Raw genomic sequence first — 19,927 nt, forward strand, 5'->3', positions numbered from 1 at the left:
CTATTTATGAAATCCCAGAATGCCATGATGAAGTTACGATCAGGGCTCTGCGGGGGCCATACCATCTGTTGCAGGACTCCTTGTCTCTGAAGATGGTTCTTTATGACTCTGGCTGTATGTTTGGGACCATTGTCATGCTGCAGAATGAATTTGGGACTAATTAGACACCTCCCTGTTGGCGCTGCATGACGGATAAGAATGTTGATAGTAAACCTCACAAGACTCCAAAAAAAGTTGGGGAGGCAAACCTGACAGTGAACCACCACAGTGAAACTGCAACCTATTACAAGCTCAAAGTTAGAAATAGCAATTTAATGGGGATCTTTATGTTGTAAATGTATATGGTCATCACCTAAAGTCCTTTGTCTTGTTTACAGACAGATTTAAAGACGGACTAATTTAGTAAATGTCATGTAATAGTTGCATTTATATGAAAGTTTCATTGAAATTACAAATAATATACAAGAAGAAGAAACAAAAGAAGCAAAAGCAGAATAGCCTACCTAACCAAAGACATGCTATTGATTCCAATGTAAATGTTAAGGTGGGTGTCAGGGCTGCACTGGCCATCGGGCATACCCAGTGGGCCGCTCGTGATTTTTCATTTTTATGGGCCGATGGGGTTTTATTTCTTTTCTTTTTTTAACGGTATAAATGATGTGGTGGATTGGCCAGTTGGTCATGATCGACTCTGGGCTGAACCAATTACAGCCGAGGAGGTCGAACTTTATAGTTGAGGTGAAAAGGAACGCAATTTGTCCCGTACTACTTCAGCTAGAAAGATGCTAATTCAATCATGAAACTCATCAATGATCAGCTGATTGGCGTTTCTCTTGCGCCAGAAAGAGGAAACCAGCGGAGGTCGCGCTACACAACAGCAGCACGTTTAAGCTTGATCAGCTGTTGTTAGAATGTATTTAATGTTAATTTCTACTATCAGCTGATGTTTGCTGGAGCCACAGCTGTAAAAGCTGCTCGTCATGATATCGGTTTGGATATGTGGTGAGAGGGAAACATGAAGATGAAACCAGGAGATATCCTTACTGAATCATCAGAGCTGAACAGGTGACGGAGAAACAGGTTTACCTTTTAGGTGACATGAATGAGTTGAAGGGAAGTTATGAACTGTTTCTGAGAGACAAATAACACCAGGATCCTTTTCTAAGTAGCTGACAGCTGGTAACTGTGCAGGGGCGGGTCTAGCAAAGTTTTGCCAGGGGGCCAGGCAGGGCATTAACAGGGAGAGGGGGGCACAAAGAAATACTTTTCTTTCTTATTCTCATTTAAAATATTTAGCTTTCAATAAATAATTATCTGAATCTTCCAACCAAAGTTTTCATCTGATGTAAAATGTATAGAAGTCCATTATTGTATTCAGTAAATATCAAGTCTAGTATATACCCTAGTAAGTTATAGTATTCTTTCCTTTGGGAAGGTACCATCTGTGCAGTCTGCTATTCTGTTGAAGAAAGATGTTCAATCCATTTAATTACTGGAGAAAAATAATAGATTTCTGTGCATTTGTTTTATACGTGCATTAAATTAAAATCGGTTTTGTCAATTAAGCATCTTGAGGCAGAGGGTACGGGAGTGGTTCCCTTTTTTTTCTTTTTTTTTGCTGGGAGTTGGCAACCCTATTAGTTAGGTATATGTAATTATAAATTAGGTTGTTTTATATTTTTGCTAAATACTGTTTAGAATACCAGAATAGGGAGGATGGTGTAGGTTTAAGTTTATTATAAAGGCTCTTTGGCTTTTCCTATAATACCATGGTGGGCCGGTCACTAGTCAAAATGCCCGGGCTGATTTTTTTTGTCCCAGTCCAGCCCTGGTGGGTGTTTCAATCTTTAAATCACTTGCTTTACAGCCCAAGTGATAAAGAGTATCTCTTCTATCACTTCACAATATATCAGTAATATCCAATGAGTTTAACACGAGCAATAACTAAAGGGGAAAAGTTGCCTACAAGTTATTGTAATGCTGAAAAAATATCCACATTCTGATTTCTCTGAACCTAGGGGAAGCTGAAGCAAGGTGAAGGATAAATGAAGTCATCACCTATGGGAGAGCTCAGCGTAAAACTCTCTTGACTTTCTGCTCGATTTATCTGAATATTAATATTCCATTTAACTCTTAGTCCTTGAGATTTATCTGGTTGGCATTTAAGTGACAGGGGTGTTAGTCAGAGGTGAGCGTCTTTGAGCGCCCATGCATCTGCGCAGAGATAGAAGGGGAACGTGCACTGATCAGCCAAAATGTTAAAACAAAAAAAAACTAGCCTCAATTTTGGTATCTTGCTTCAAACTAAGTTTTAAAAGTGCATTTCCCCTTACAAGTTATCCTTATGTAACACATGCCCAAAGTTAAATGAGATCCAGCATCTTTAAAGGCTCAATCAAGAGTGTTAATGTTCATTTTATTTGGCTCATCCCATTAAAACACAGAACAAATACCATGTTATAACAAACACACTATCTATATATTTACTATATTGATATTATAGATATTATAGCTCAGTAACAGTAGAGTAAAAATATAACAAGTTTTGTTCAGTTAGGAAACGTTGGTGGTTAGCCAATGATTGCACTGAATTGTTTTGCAGTCAGAGACCCATTGCAAGTAGTTCCTGTGCAGGTAACCTGGTGGGAGGGAACATGTCTGCAAACAATTGTCATCCAAATCAAACTGATTGCAATCATTTTCCAACAGATTAAATGGCAAATACAAAGGTTTGCACATGTCTCTTTGCAAAGGAGGACTTGGCTCAACAAGTTGCCAGCCAGTATATGGCAGTCAAAGCAAAGTTACTGAGTACCTGTGTCATTTTGTAGTTAAGTTTCCTTCTTGCAACAACTATGTCACTATTTGTGGAAGAATTTCTGAATTACTGCTTTAAGTCTATGAGGTTCTGGCTGGACTCTGATTGTAAACAGTTTATATAGTGAATTTAAGTGAATCCCAGTGTATGTGGTCAAATGATCACATTTGATCTCTGTATTATCACAAAGAGATTGCATGCACTTGCTAACTTGATCCCATTCATTGATGGCTACATTCATTGGTCAGTCCTTTATCTGATTGATAAAGGACTGACCAAATTTGTTTTGGAAGACAGCAACAGAGTGCGAGTGGTCAGAGACCTGCTACCCATCTTTGCAGTAACCATTTCAAAGGCAAGAATACTGCAATGTCATTGCACACAGTTGCAATAATTTGGTAGTGCTGTGGGCTCAAACACCAGTTTTCCAAGTGTGACTATAGGATTACTCACACTCAAATGGAGGAGTAACTTATAAAAGTCTTGCAATGTGGTAGACATCGTCCAACCCTACCACACATGCCTACTTGGATTCAGTTACAGATCCGGTCATTATCCTGGTGGAACTGCTTATAACAAGAATAGTATGTTTTAATGAGCCTGGGTACCCTTTTGACAGACAATGTTTTACTCAGTTATGGTCCCCTTATGACACAAGTGCTGGTGTTTTATTAATGAGCCCATGTCCCAGGATGAGCGGTTGCTTTTAACTTTTTGGACCATCACACGACAAGGGTACTAGGTTGTTTTAATTAGCCTTGCTCCCTAGGTAGGAATATATTTACTCACTTTTCGTTTGCCGGGTGAGAAGTGTACCAGTATATTTTTAATGAGCCTCAATCCCAAGATGATTAAACATACAATGAGTCAAATCAAGCTTTCGGGCAAAGCTGTTGAAAGTTGTAATTACTCCAAACTCTTATGCTCTTGTTTGTCTTCGTCACTAGAAACTTGGCACTACCTCCAATTAATAACATCTTAGTACTTATTGCTGAAATCATTTTGATTTGTAGCACACAAATTGCTTACTTTAGCCGTTGTCAGCTTATTCACATCTAAAATTTCTCTGCGAGACAAGTGAGAAACATTAATTGAAGTTTTAACTTGACTGATTATGAACTAATTTGAAGCTAGCATGTGCATAGGTGCTTCACTGTTTGTTTTAATTGACTGTGACTTATCAACGCATGTGAACAAGAGCCAACAAAAAAGGCTGAAATGTTATGCTCAAGTGGTCACACACTGAGCTTGATGGTCAACATGCTCTTTTCTAAACACTAAATACTTTAATTTGTTTTGCTGAACCTGAGTAATTACCTCTATGTCAGGATGGTAAATTAAAAAAAATGAAAACTTCACCGTACATAATCAACTAGATATCCCGCTTTTCCCCTTTGCCTTCACCCTGTCCTGTTATGATAACTTTGTCATACCAGAAACCTTTTTAGATGTTCTAGGAAAAAAATGTGACATAAAATTTCATGAGCGTGACAATCTGCTTCTACTCACTAACAGTTCACCATGAGGTGACACTCACACTGTGAATGAACCCACACTCACAGCTGTGTGGTCAACGTTGCATTAGAAGTGAGGATATAAATAAATTTGCCGATTGTGTATCACGAACCAGCACGACACATCAATCACTAAAGATATTAAGCTATTAATGTAGCCTAGTGTTTGAAAAGCCATTTCCTTGATTGTTTATAAAGGTACTGTGCAAAAGTCCCAAACCCCTCCTCACTGCTTTATTTTTTGGCTTCTACAGAGCCAGACGTTGTTATAATTCTGGTCATGATGCTAATAAACTGGGTGTTGAGCAGTAGTTTCAAAAAGCCTTTCAAAGTTTCTCTTTGTTTGTTAAACCGACCTATGAATCATTTAAGAGTAAAAAAGGCAACTATCTCAACGAATGAACCAGTGTTGTCCACATAAAACTGATATTGGGGTTATTACTAAAAAGAAAGTAAAGCATTACTCATTACTTGTCATTGTTCTTTAAAGTGATGCAGTGAGTATTTAAGTTACGTAATTACTCATTGCACTCACAGTAGAATTTAATTTGTCGTTACTTGTTGAATGACTTTTGCATTACTCCGTATCATGACCACTTTCACATAATTACCAAGTATCCTAATGAAAATATGTACAATATAATTAGTGCATACATATGAACACGAAACTAACAACATGGAGCAAAATTGAAAATTAGATCAAAGAGTCTCAAAAGCGATTGTAGTATAGAAGCAGGAACAGGTAGAAATGAATTTTACAATGTTTGGAGCCTAGCTACTCATCACTTGAAGATCATACTCTGGAAATGTCGACATGCACTCAGCCAATGACTCTGTGTTCTTTGCTAGCTTTGTGCTAGCATGCTGTCTGTGTGGATTGAAAGAGCTGGTATTGCCATAGCAGTATGACTTGGCTGTTTCTCTCTTGGATGCAGTTTGTACGTCACCATCATGATCTTGTACTGTTGTTCAATAAAGATGAATATAATGTCCATAGCTCCACTCCTCAAAGGTTTCCTCCACCCTGCTCCTGAAAATTTCTAATTATTTGGTATAACGTGCACATAACAGACAACTTAGCAAAGAACCATCTTCTCTTTAGGCATTTTGTCATTAGCTGCATGACACAAAAACATTTTAAACTTGGGTGCCACATTTCAATCAGTTTGTTTATTAGCTGTTTATTCTCAGTTGCATTTTGTCAGTGCATTGCTGCCTTTCTTGGAAGGTAGCAATGCATCCATGTATCAGCACCTTATATCACCTGTATGGCATTATTCCATGCCTGGTAGTGGAGGACTAGATGCAAGTGAATGTTAATCATCTTTAAACTAGTTTAAACTTTGCACAACGCTCCTGCTGCTGAAGAAAGACTTGTTTGGGTACTTGCCTGTCTATTGCTACAAGACTAATGATATCTGTTTTTAAAACTCTGGCCTGCATAACTGCAAATTAAATAGCACAACCCCAGTTTTATTAGACTCACTAATGTCTATTTGATTGGTCATACTTTGAAGTGCTTTAATAAATACCTGTCTAATCCTCTGCCATCCAAAGTAACATTAGACCGAAACTTACGATTTATAATACTACTGCAGCGACCTCAATACACTTATTAGCCCAGGCTGTCTTATACGTTATTTGGATGTGGTCTTGTTTCAGTCCCAATAACTTGTATTAATCTAAAATTCTAATCCTGACATCTTATTCTTTGAAATGATCCACTTTGATCTTCTTTCAAACTCATCCTGTGACATCATGGTCACATATGATATTGCAGCATAGCATATAACACGATCTGGACTGATATATTGCGTCATGACAGCATACATTTGCCTTTGATGATAAGGCTTTTGATAATGGTGATTGTTTGCCTAGCAGCAGGGAAGAGACCACCAAAATGAGGCTACCCCTCATTCTAATCACCTCATGTTTGGCACTGCACTTACTCAAGTCCTTAGCAGTACATCCATCAAGTTTGATGTGGATGGGACGAAGAGATGTCAAGCTAAGCTAAGAACACACATACACAGACAGACGTAAACTGATTTGTTAGTTAGACATTTTTCCCTTGTGAGTGTGCGTGGGTGGAGTTTTCAAGGTGATTTTAATATTTATTACTGCTTTCCTTTGATGCTTGGGAATGTCTCTTCCATCTTTTGTTATATCAGCTTCTTTTTGTGCTTATCTGTCCCTTATTCCCTGTCTACCATTTTCTTCTCATATCCCATCTCTGAAGCAGACTGGTATTTCTCTAGATTATATTTTCTCTGCCTTTCCATTTGCTTTTGGAGCCTTACCCCTCTAACATTTATTGCTGTTTTTTTTCCTTATATCATTCCACTGGCACTACCCCTTAGTGCTGTCTCTCCATCCCTGTATATTACTTTCCACATACCCAATTCTTATTTATTATGATAAGTCAGTGAGGTTTACCAAATCATCTGCACTTGACTCACACATACAACAGAAACATAACATAATATTTAGTATGGAGAACTTCACTTTGGATGTGCAGAGCATACTATTGAAGGACATATTCAAAGTTCTGCTGAACTGAAAGATTTCAAAGTTCAAATTAAGGGGGAAACATTGAAGTGAACATAGAAAAGACAACAGATCCAAAATTATAAGTCAGAGAGCAAATGTTGTGCTAATCCCTGAACCAGACAGTGAACACTGAAAGTAAAGGGAACTGTCAGGTTGACGGAGTCCTATTGACCCTGGTTAGTCTGTTGGATTTCACAAGCAGCTGACACATACCAGTGGATGAAGATTTCATTCAACTTTGAAGCAGTTTTCCAGTAATTCTGGCAAATCATGAGAGGACTCAGAAGGGAAAACCAGTGGTCTTCTCGCATGGGTGAGGTTTGATGCTGCTTGACTTTAGTCAGGCAGTGGAAGGAAGGCTTTGAGAATGTACTCAATCCCACTGACACATCCTCCGTAGAAGGAGCAGACTCTAGGGATGAGGGTGATGTCTCACCCATCAGGTGGTATTGAGGCAGTTAAACAACTCCTTAGCGGCAAGACTCCTGGGTGGATGACATTTGTCATGAGTGCCTTAAGGCTCTGGATGTTGTGGGGCTGTCTTGGTTTGGACACCTCTGGAACACTGAGCGATAGGTGCCTCTATGCCTCCAAATTGGCAGACTGACAGTGGTTCCCCTCTCTAACAATGGAGACTTTAAGGGGATTAAACTATTCGGAATCCCTAAGAAGGTCTACATCAGGGTGCTGGAGAGGAGACTCCATCTGGTAGTCCAACCTCAGAGTCACGAGGAAAAATGCTGTTTTTGTCCTGGTCGTGGTTGTAGACCTTTATCATCTCAAGGATATTTAAGGGTGAGTGGAAGCACAACTATGTGCTTCATGGACTTGGGCAAGGTATTCAAGAATGTCTCTCTGAATTCTGTAGGAGGTGTTTCGGAAGTATCACCTCTGTGGATTCTGTACCAGTCGATCATATTGAACAAATGTCAAACTAGTCCTTTATTTTGTTTTTTTAACTTCATCAGCTAATAGTATAGTCATAGCTATAGTCAATATTCAAACTGGATCTATAGATTGAAATGTGCGTAGCCTGGTGCAGTTGCAGGCTACCCAAGAAGCATTTTGGGTGCTGGGAAGGTGTTTATGTATTTCCGTTATGCGTCTTCAGATTAACTGCTGTCCGATCATCGCCACTACTGCTGTCAGCCGTGTTCAACCCTGCACTGGCTGCAAACAGACCTGACACACTGAAGCAGATAGGGAAAGAGAAAGGGGGGGAAGCGGAATAATGGATAAGCCAGCACACTGACAAAGTGGTGATCCCTACAGCACTGAGTCTGTGTGTGCGTATGCGTGTCTTTGTGTGTATACATTTTTTTTTTTCGTTTTTCGAATTCAAGTGGGTCGACAATCCGTTTTCTCCAGAGATGCATCAATCTAACACAAGGTTGCAGTGTCTTTCTTTGACAATCCCCTCCTTTTACTCCTCTCATCTCCTTTTTCCCCTTTCCTCTCATCACTACTCCCCATCAATCCGCTCATCACAACTGCCCCCTTTCTCTCCCCTTTCAGCCTACCCTCCTCCACCAATTCTCCCCTTCGTTTCTCTTCTCTATTCCCCTGAAATAATCTCCTCACCAATTTTGTCCCCTCTGTTCCTGCTCTGTCCTCAATGGATGAATGGATCAGGTAGAAAGGATGGATGGATAGGACGGGTGATGGATGAATGGCTGGCTGGTTGGGTAGAGGAGTAAAGACAGAGAGAAATTGGACCCCAGGGACTGTAGATGGGTGTACCTGCTGATGGAAGCTTAAAAAGAACATGACACAGGAGAACTTTAAAAAGAAAAAACAGCCTTTCTCCACTCTGCCCGCTCATGTATTTCAGCCGTTTACAACCATGTCTCTCAGTTTTTGTGTTTGAAAGATTTTGTAGTATATTTTTAGGAGTCAAACCTGTCAGCCAGCCAGGCAGTCCTGTAGCAAAACAATTTGATATATGTTTTGTGCTGTGCTGCAGCCATGACACAGCATTTGATAGAATAAATGGGCAAGCATATTAGCTGGGCTTCTTATTCTACCATTTTCATTTATTTTAACACTGTGCTTTTAAATGGTCTTGAAAGGACTTTTGTGCAGATTAAGTAAGTTGCATCAAGAAGAATGTCTAATTTAACTTGCAAGCTGTCTAGAACACCATGGCTAAAGACATACTGTGGTTATGTTATACACATATTATAAGGTCACTGCTATTCTATTTAGTGACAATTTAATAGAGATAGTCAACGCAGATCTTTCTGAAGTATCTCAAAAAAGATATTCTGGAAGATTTTTTTGGGTATATATATTTTTTTACAGTTCCACACCACATGAAGCTATTCAATCTCCTCTCTTGTTAAATTAGCCATTACACTTCAGTCTTTTTCATGAGACGAGACAGTATTATCATAAAATGTTTACCTTCTATTTTTGGTATGCCAGATTCAACTTATGTAGCCATCAATCAAGCAGTTTCAAATTCCTCTCTCCTTTGAGAGAGCAATATTTTTTTTCAGATATCCGATCAACCCAGGCGTCTGTTGAGATTACGCTTCTTTGCCTTTATTGCCACAGTATGTTCACATATTACTCCAGCATATTTTGTAGTTCACCATCATTGGGTTTTCCCTTTCACTCTGTATACTTCAGGCAAAGAAGCCATGCAAATATATAACAGATGGTAACAAGCGGAATGCAGTCAAGTACAACGTTCTCAAATGAGCACTGCTTTTTCTCAATATGGCCTGGTAAAAAATGATTAAAAAGCTTAAGAAACTATTGCAGAATCAGATGGAAAACAATTTGCCAGAAATCGAAAACTTTGCTTCCTCAGTGCTACCCTTAAATGTAATTGGTTTTTGCAACTAATCTGGTATAGTACTGGATATTAAGTCAACATATATTTACTACAATAATCGCCTAAAATTGTCATTGCGATCAGGTTTGGCCTAGGTGCTGAATTGGTTAATCTGTAACCTTTATATAGAGCTATATTAGCCATTATACCTCGTTTCCAGTGTGTAGCTATGCTAAGGTAGCTTTAATAGCTCACTATAGCTTCCTTTTCACTTTACAGATATGCATAAGGATTGATGTTCTCATCTGCAATAAAACTGATTATATATGTATGTGAAAATGTGAAGATTTGTTTTTTTTTATATTAACATAGATAAATAACAAGTACCCTGTAAGATAGCTGACTATACTTCACTCACAGAGCCAATCTGAAACATCATCTGATGAAATGAATCAATTATTTAAATGGATGCAGGCCAAGGTGATGGCTCTGAAAGATCAGGGATGTCTGTGGTGTTCTTCACTGTCATTTGGGAAGAAAGCAACCTTGGCTCAGCAATCTGTCACGTTAGTCCACACCATCAGACTTCTTGCCATGAATTAAACTCCTGCAGACACACTATTAATTTGTTATCGAATTATATATTCAGAAGCTGTCTTAACGCATGTGTGTGGCTAAACATGGAGATTAGCTGAAATCAGAGAACAGGTTCATAAATAAATTTCAAAGCTAGATCTTATTCGATCCATGGCGACTAACTATGAAGTTCCAAAGGTGGTGGTGCAAGAAGACCCTTCATTTTATTTTACTTTTGCAAATGCTCAAGGAAAGTGTTTGCTTCTGTGTTAGGTGTTTCCCTGTTTATTTGCTTTCTGTTTTATTTTGAAATCCACACATCTCTGGAGCTTTGTATGTACTTTTACGTGACTTGTCCTTTTTTGCTTTGTCTCCTTGTGCCTGATTGGTTTCAGCTGTATTCCTCATCTGTTACCTCTCCCTTTGTTGTCTTGTGTATATACTGTCTGAGTCTCTCCTTATTCTTTGCCGTGTTGTCCACATTGCTGTGTGTCTCTTGTGTACCCAGAGATAGCTGCTATTTGGATTTCTTGGCCGTTGTGAAATTCTTTTGGTCTTTTTTTTATGTGAGCTTATGGTAATGCGTTTTAGTTTACTCCCCTGCATTCATGTCTGCAAAACTTCAAGACACACAGTGGTTTAAGACAAAGTCTGTTTGTATCATGTGTGGCCTACAAACTCACTGACGTAGATGATTGTCCCATCAAAACTCTTAATTTCTTACATTTAGTGTCTTTCAGGTCATCTAGGCTTCATTATTTTCCCAACAGATCTATGGTTCTCTGCTATGCCACACATATATCTAGATGGATATAAAGGTTGACTGGAAATGTAAATAAAGAATGGAAATGGAGAAACGTGGTGTTATCCAAAGCTTGGCTCTAAAACTCAATAATTAAAATACTATGTTTGTTATTAAGGAATGTCAAATTTTACTTTTACTTGAGTGACAATAATACAAGATCAATACATTAATGCACTTTGTCTTCTCAGTGTGGAGTAACTCATTCTGTATCCAACCAGATAGACACACACAGCGAGCATCCCACAGTTAGGCTTGTCCAGGTGTCCCACTGAGTCACGGCCTCAGCATGTATATTTTATGGTAACTCTAGGATGCGTGAGTGTGTGGGGGCAGACCGACATCAGGGTTAGATTGTCTAAACTGTGTAAAGTGGTGTCAGTGTCCACATGGAGTTGTGGAAAACATGTCCTAAGCAACATCCATGTTTGTACCATGGAGACAGTTGCTGGGTTGTGGTTCTGTATGTACTGAAAACAATGACAGTCATTTTCTGCAAGCTCAAGTCTGGTTTGACTGCGGATCACTGCTTTGGTCATTAACAGTCAAAGTCACTTCTCTCTCAGTTTTTTCTTAGTCAACTTTGTTCTTAATGGGGACAGTTTTTTCTCTGCCGCTCTTGGCAACCTGTACCTGCTTATTGTGACTGCCAAATTTAGATGGACTGCATTTGAATAATAAATAAAGGAGTTATTGATTGAAACGCCCCGAGTTTAAATAAAGACGTGCTTGATGATGATAAAACTGAAAGGATTTAAACTTTTCTCTCTTTTTTTTCTGTGACTACCTGTGATATTGTCTGAATTTTAAAGTTTTAAGTCTTTTTTATGAGCTCCGCACCTTGAATGCTTCACCCCAATTCCCCTTGCACAGTTCTCAGTGGAGCTTTTCATCAGCTTGACAGGAAGCTGGCATTAGATGGATTTATTCACTTGCTCGTGCACAAAGTCATTCCAGTGATTATATATTTCTTTACAAGAAACTTTGAAAGATGAGAGCAAAAGTGTATCCTTAAAGAAGATTCTGTGAGCGCTTATAGGAAGACAAGTACATATCAATGAGAGAATAAAAATACACAGGTAAAGTTTTGAAGGTGAACATGAGTAGATACTTGCAGGATATGATATGAGCGCCTGTATGCTTGAGAACGGTAACTGTCTCGTGAGCCACTTTAATGGGTGTGAAAATATGCCTGTGACCTTTTGAAATAAAGAGCAGAGAATTTGAATTTCTGTGAATGTGACTCTTCATCAGTGAAACAGAGGATTGCTTTAATGCATTATTTAATTTGGAAACTGGTAACAGAGTGGCAACAAAATTCATTCCATCTTTGTGCAAACACTTGGAAGAATTTGCTTTAATCAATATTTATTTTGGAAGAATTCACTGCACTTGAGAGAAACTTTAAATTAGCACGACCTTAAAAGATTTAGCTCATTTCATCTGGGGAAATCTCATCATGTTCATCTGCCACTTTAACTTACAACCCAGGCTGTTTACTGTTTCATACTGTTTAATTTTTATTATTTGAGGGGGAAATCAGGCTGACAGGTAGAAAGGAGGAGGGCAAATTAGAGTAGACAGGGAAGAGGAGAGACGGTGGGTAGAGAGAGACTGAGAAACTGAGGTGCCCCGTGGAGAACAAATGGCTGGTTAGTAATATATGAGGGGCATCAGCTTACACTGAAGGATAAAAAGGCAGTGAGGCAGGGGATACACATCTGTCATCTGCTGTTCGCACACACATGCACACCCTCATGCACCAGCTGGGAGAGTGTGATGTAACTAGTGACTATTGTTCCATCGCTCAATCCTCTTTTCTCGGTTGCTAACCTGAAATCCACCCTAGAAAAAAGCTTCAGAGGGGTAAAAGGCATGGACATCGTGGCCCGTCGCCTTCTCGACAACAACGGCAAAATCGGAAAATGCTTAAACTTCGTGAAACTCTAAATTATGTGTAAGAGCAGTTGTATTGGACTAGGTCGCTTACTCTTTAAGTGTCCAGATAATTATGCTGGCCATTGCTGCACAAGTGACTTGCAATCAAAACACATACAGTTTATGAATATGTCTAGACACATCATTTGGTTTGAGGGAGAAAATATTTTCTGAGTTAACTAATAAAACATTCAAAGCCTGCCTGGAAGCCATGACACAGCTTGACATCCAGGGAAATATGTGTATTTTTCAAGAAATGAACAGGACTGTGGATGATGTAGGCATAAAAAATATTTGGGTTACAGAAGATTATTCTTCTGTGTCAAAGTCTTTTGCTTTAAATATCTAGCTATCTAACCCATAAAAGTAATATTATACACTATTACTTGTGTGCAGTAAAGGAAGATTTTTTTCATTTCCCATGAAATATTGAAAAAAATGGGAAAATAAAGCAGCAATTGTGTTTTATCAATATGGTATAGAGAGATGATGAATTTAAATTTAACTAACATATGAACCCAGAACAACTTCATTGTATCTTAAGATTGAGTTTCATACCACTTTTATATCATTTTCTTTGAAGTTGATGAATTGAAAGTCCACAAATTTAATGTAGTAATTTTGGCTCAGGAGAAAGAGAGATTTATGTATCTCACAGAGTTTAAGTGTGTGCATGACAGTTACAAACCACTAAGTCAGAGCAACCTATATCTTGCAGAAGCAACCTACTGATTTGGAAAATGACAAGCTGGCTCTGGTATTTGATAAGGCTGTTTCACTTTACACACTGTGCTCTGAAACCCATGTTTTCTGTGGCGTCATTAAGTAATTGTTTTTCACTGAGTTGAGCAGTGAGCATTTACATATGCTTTGACAGCTTATTTAAGTGCAAAAAAACACAAGCATTGTGCTGTATTGCTAGTGATGTATAAATGGCTTTACCTTCCTAAGGAGTAAAAATGAATAAATAAAGCTTTTTTTGAAACTTTACTATTTCAATATACTAAACTCTAGAGTGATGTCACTTCCAGCACCGACATCCTCCTCCTGAGACAAATGGAATGCGGCAACAGTACATATGAAGACCATTAGCAGACTCAAAAAATTGTGTAAATTTATGTTGAGTTAGCCACAAACCATAAAATATGAGCCATTTTCTCAACCTACCAGTCTGCGTAGGGTGTACTGCTTTCTATATTGAAGAACACATAGATGGTAGTGGTAGTTGGATGAGACAGCTTGGGAGTCAGTACCACAACAACAGTAACCATCTACTAGTACTAAACTAGCTAGGCTAACTTGATATTAGCATTCCAATGCTAGGGATTAGCAATCATTTTACTGTAACCGCAAATGGTAATAAATGTAATTGTGAATACTGAAACTTGTGTTTCTGCTCTGTTTCAGCTAGCATGTTCTCTTTCTTTTTCTGAATGTTTGTGAGGTCGTGCATAATTATTTACTGGTTTTGTTCTGGGGCTCTGTGGAAATACCAGAGATAGCTGGTGATGCTAACATTTCACCTTTGTCTTTAATCTGCCATTAGCAAAGCAAAAAAAAAAGAAGAGCAACAGTTATTTACTATGCCAACTTATTTAAAGCACACATGAAAGAGATTGAGAAAGAAAAGTGATTGAGTATTTCGATCTTTATATATTCTTTCATTTTATGTTCATCTTTTCATTTCAAAGTCATCTCAGTTTGCAACGTTTTTCCTTCACCTCTTCCACAGGATTTAGTCAGCTTAATATAAAAATTAGTTAAACACATTATTGTAACATCATCTAAACTGAACATTTGCTACATACTTTTTTAATTAAAACGTAAGTGGCGGCACATGTGTGCGCTATGTGTTAGTGCTGCTCCAATATAATAGTACAAGTTAATCCAATGTATTCAGTTTCAGTTACTTTAGAAAGGAAATAAAGTTAGAATATTAGGTTTACCATGCTAAGTTTATTTAATTTCAGCATTTCAATTTTTAGTTTACCTTAATATCCTGCTGTAGGTAGTCTGCCGACACGGAACATGATTGATTATTAATTGCTTAATTGTGCCATGCAGTGTGGCTGTCTGAGAGCATCTGTGTTGTTGTGTTTTTGCATTCATTTATTAAGGTTTAATATGTTTCTGTTTCCTAAAGCTATTAAGACTTTGAGATTATCACCTGTACCATGACCAGATTCCGTTTTTGAGGAACTATAGAGTAAGACAGTTTGAGTAGGCCTCAATCTATTAAGTAGGTCTTGAATAGATTTTTTCTTGAGTGAGTGATGTGGTTGGATTTTTACAGTATGGACAAAGAAAACGTTCATGACAAACTGGAAATCTGATATTTTTAGCAGAAAGATGCGCTAATATGAACTATTTGTGTTAACAGGCAAATAGTTCCCATTTGGGAGCTTCATTCTACATGAAAATACAACACACCACATCACCGACTTCTGATATAATCGCTGATGTCACACAGTTGTAATGCTTTATCCTGGAGAGGTAGAGCAAGAGGGTACGAGAGAGAGAAAGTGTGATCATTGTTCCATGAAGTCTATTTTCTAGGTGAGCAGATATCCATCTTCCACCCTTCCTCTGGGACTTTCCCAACCATCCTCGAGAGCTGTACAGTAATATCGGCTTGTCAGGTGAATGTGGGTGTTCTTTTTTTTTCTCACTGTATCTCACAAGAACAGGGAAATAGATGAAAGAGAATGTTTGAATGCCGGTGCTCTTTTCCCTCTGAATGAGACAGTTTTTAGCTTCTGGCCAGTTTTGAAATAATTTCTTCTCGTAGTAATACAGTAAATTGTGGGTGATGGCTCTGAGAGATGTTGGAAAAGCTCAGAAAGATTGGCAGAAATTGGCTATCATCTTCAAATCTTTGAACCTGCTTACTGCATTTCATGTTTGACGCCCTTGTCTTTACCTTTTGTCTTTGTTCTGATAGTTAATTCTGATCTTAAGTGAAAATTTTCTCCTAATTTCTCTTTCTTCTTCTCCTCTGTTCACTGCTACCTTTCTTTTCCCCTCTCTCTCCTTCCTGGTGCGGTGGGGCTGGCTCTTGATGCAGACTGGCAATATGAGGGTGAGAACATTCCTCCTTTTTCTTTCTCTGTTAACTGTGTGTTCAGTCACTGTGCTAGTTTATTAACCCCTGCCAACCTTACAGAGATGGTTATAGTGGGCTACGTCTGTCAGTCTCTGTACTGTCAGTTCTTGCCTTTCTTACTCCACCTCACCTTATTTATACACCTTTCATTCCCGCGATATAATTCGGCTGGACTACAGAATCATTTCCTCTCTCTGTAAAAAGAAAAATGAGGTCATAAGCAACAGTTTATGTCTGCCAAGCTTTCCTTTTCAATCTCTGTGGAGTTGCCCTTAGACCTTTTCTTACACATGGTACTGCAACCCTGTAAAAAGAAAAGAAAAAAGATCTGTCCTCTAAGTACTACATAGTGCTTAGAGGACCATTTAAAATGAAATTGAATAATGAAACTCAATATTCAGTAATGTATTAATGGTACCTTTTCATGTTTCTTTTTTCTCTGTTTTTCTATCCAGAATGCAAACTTTCCCGCTCGGGTCCTCCTGCTACCATAGTTGCCATCGATGAAGAAAGCCCCAACGGTAAAGTATTATTTTCTTTCTTGCTTAATGCTTCATAGGAGATTTTAAAAATGGTCTAAACTCAAGATGTGATGGGCGACCACTTCAGTATGATTACTACCTTTTAGCGTATGTTAGACAAACACTGTTTGAAAATCTTGACCTTTAAAAGACGCTGATTGGAATAGCATGTGGTGTGCCCTCATTAAAATATTCTGTGCCAACTGGGTCATAGTTGAAGCCTCATCTTATTTGAACTAATGAAAGGTTCTAACTGCTATTGTGTTTTTCTATATGTGCTGTTTCGATCTGGTCACAGTAACTTCTTGGCATTTTTACTAGTTGCCTGGCAACTTGGAAGTGATAACAAGATCTTGGTTTTGAGGTGAAATGTGTTAATTATTAAGGTTTGAAGTTCCTTGCTGGTCGATTTCATTACCTTTGTTTGACTGTCTCCAGACAAAGCTTCACATTAAACCAACAGCTAAGGAAGAGGTGCGTTTCACTTGATTCAAGCTATATTAAGGTTTAGGAAAATCTTGTGTTTACAGGCTGTATTATGATGACTTCGTCAGTATTTTTAGAGTTTATAACTAATTGTGTTTCCGGTTATGTGGATATCTCTTCTCTTCTCTTCTCTTCTCTGTGTTTTTGTCTCCAGCTCAAATTATTTAAGGGATTTATGGCTCATTAGTGGACCCTGGTTCAACATCTGTGCCATTTAGACCAAAGGGATGTAAACAAACACACATTCCTAGAGTCTGCTTCGGTTGGTATATCTAGCATCATGAATTTTTGTGTAGTACAGAGCAGATTATGTGTTGAGGGACCACACATTTCAATGGATTAATTTATTCCCTGCTTAAGTCAAGTAGATCAAAGCAAATGCATTTACAAATAAAGGTAAATTATGGATAGACAAGTTGATCTGTATTGTTAAATTGCTCTCGTATCTCCAGCCTTTAGATTACTGCTTGGGGGAGGATATTTGCTATGTCTGGTTTTTCACAAAGTTTTAAAGTGTGAGACCTGATTATAGTAATCCTAACTGACGTGAACAGAGATTTAGCATAGCAGAACCAAACACAGAGGAGAGCAATGTTTTCCATAAACCCAGCTGGCATCGCTAGCTGTTAATGGCTTAATGCATCACACAAAGCTACCTACCTTTTATTTTCCTGGTGCTTTTGGTAATCAGCCTGGAAGTGTTAATTTCATGTAGGGCTTCCAATTAACACTTATATCTTTTACGAGTGAAACGTCGCTAATGTTCTTTTTATTTTTGTTGTTGTTTAAAGATAAAAATTTGTTTTAATCTGAGAAAACATTTAATCATAAAATCATAAATGCTATAAATCACCAATCAAACAAGCGTGCTGTTATTTAAAAAAAAAGATTTTAGTGGGACATCTACAAAGTACTAAAGAGATCCATTTTCAGCAAAAATCACTTTCGTGAAAATTGTTACCTAATACATGTTCGTTATGTTGAAAGGTTGATTGACCACAGGAAAAACAGTTTTTCCAATTATATTAGCATAAGTGAAGGCTGCTCTGCTGATTAAAGAAGCAAATAAATTAGGCTAGAGAAAAACTTGTGAGTCCAAAAACAGTGAATATTACTAATCAGACAAAGAAAAAGATAAAGTGGGAGACCACACGCAAGAGCAAGAAGACGAGTACAGAGCCTTTAGTTTGTGAAAAATACGCCTCACTGGTCCTCTGCTGCCAACTTCATTAAATGCACAAAACACCGGGCTCAGTGTCAACAGAGAATAGGGGACTCCAGGGTGTTGGTCTTTGGTCTGAGAAAAAGAGACTGGTTGATAAAATGAAAAGATAAGTAGATAACTCGACATTGAAATTCAAGCTTGGATTTGTCAGGCGAGTAAACACTAGCAGTTTCATCACATCAGAAGTTAAAAGCACAATATTGAGCATTATTATTGTGTATAATTAGTTTTCAGTTTTATTTACACATTTTCATTCTGGTTTCATTCAAGCAGCTGGTGGAATCCAGATGTTGACATCTGTATTTCGCCTCGCAACCTTGTTGCAGCTTTTCTCGATTGCTCTGCTGTCCCTGTTTAAATCTCAGAACTCATCAGAGACAGTTTGTACTTTTGTCAGTCAGAACTACAGATTTATCAGCTTCACTGCATTAGTGTTTTCAATCAAATCACTTCAGACCTTTTTTCAGATATGTATGAAAGAGCCTGATAAGTCACACACTGTCAGTAGCAGCACTGAAGCTGTCCTTCCAAAAGCAAATATAAACAACACATTGTAAGAAGAGTTGAAATAAATAGACACACATGAGGGTTTTTTTATATTTGAATGTGATTTCTTTGTCTTTTTTGGACAATAGTTTGTAAAGCTTTGAGGTGGTTCTGTGAGAAAATCCCAACAGTGTCCGAAATACTCAAACCAGCACGTATATCACCAGCAACCGTGCCGCATGTAAAGTAACTTAAAAACCTTTATTCCCTATTCTGATGCTCAGTTTGAACCTCAGCAGGTCATCTTTACCATGTCTTCATTCCTAAATGTGTTGAGTTGCTACCATGTGATTGGCTGATTAGATATTTGCATTAAGGAGCAGTTGCCTAATAAAGTAGTGTGGTTTTACTGTACTATACAGTAGCATCGTGTGAGTAATGTTCTCGGTTCTTATGAGGTTTGTTTTCTGACAGAAAAGATAACACAACATGATATGTGTTGAGATTTCACATATCATGTTGCTTTTCTCAGTTTCAGTATTTCTATCATGTAAAATTCACTTAAATCCCTCACATTTTACTTTTGGGTCTGAACACTTCTGAACATTTACTAAAAAATGAAATGTCTAAACATTAGATACAATCACCCTTAACAGATTTAGTGTTGATAGTTGGGGGGAAAGGATTGTTAGGGACAGTAACCAATTACCAAACAAATTACTACCCTTTAATTTTTTTTTAAGATTTCACACAATGTCTCTTAACTACTAAATAGTTTGTTTGAATTAAATATATCATAGGTAATAGCTTGGCCACATTGTTTAACATTGTGTAATTCATTTGTCGGTGCAGTAATTGTGTACATATTGAATATCCAAGTGTGTGCCTGTTTAAGCCGTAATCTTCCTAACGGGGCTGGTGAAGAATAATTTAGCCTTGGAATGGTTTGTATGCATTGTGGCTTGTATTGCTCTACAACTGTGAAATAGTGTTACAGATTTAATAGAGGTTGTTGCTTTAGGGTGATTATCTCGGGTTGGTGTTAGCAAACGGGAGAGAGTCGAAGAAAGACAAGAGAAAAGAGAGGGAGACTAACAAGTTGGAAAATGTTTGCTCAATTTTTGCATTT

At 38.0% G+C, this 19,927-nt stretch overlaps 1 protein-coding gene across 1 annotated transcript in view; it reads left to right on the plus strand.

Moving 5' to 3' along the window:
- Positions 1–19,927, plus strand: part of LOC101480347 (protocadherin-15) — a 214,916-nt gene that overhangs the window by 15,544 nt on the left and 179,445 nt on the right. The window contains exons 4-5 of the mRNA XM_076887498.1: positions 16,042–16,056; positions 16,536–16,601. Of these exons, the coding sequence (XP_076743613.1) occupies positions 16,042–16,056; positions 16,536–16,601 (81 nt within the window). The remainder of the gene's footprint in view (positions 1–16,041; positions 16,057–16,535; positions 16,602–19,927) is intronic.

Source organism: Maylandia zebra, linkage group LG8 (assembly GCF_041146795.1).
Source record: "Maylandia zebra isolate NMK-2024a linkage group LG8, Mzebra_GT3a, whole genome shotgun sequence".
Classification (NCBI taxonomy): Eukaryota; Metazoa; Chordata; class Actinopteri; order Cichliformes; family Cichlidae; genus Maylandia; species Maylandia zebra.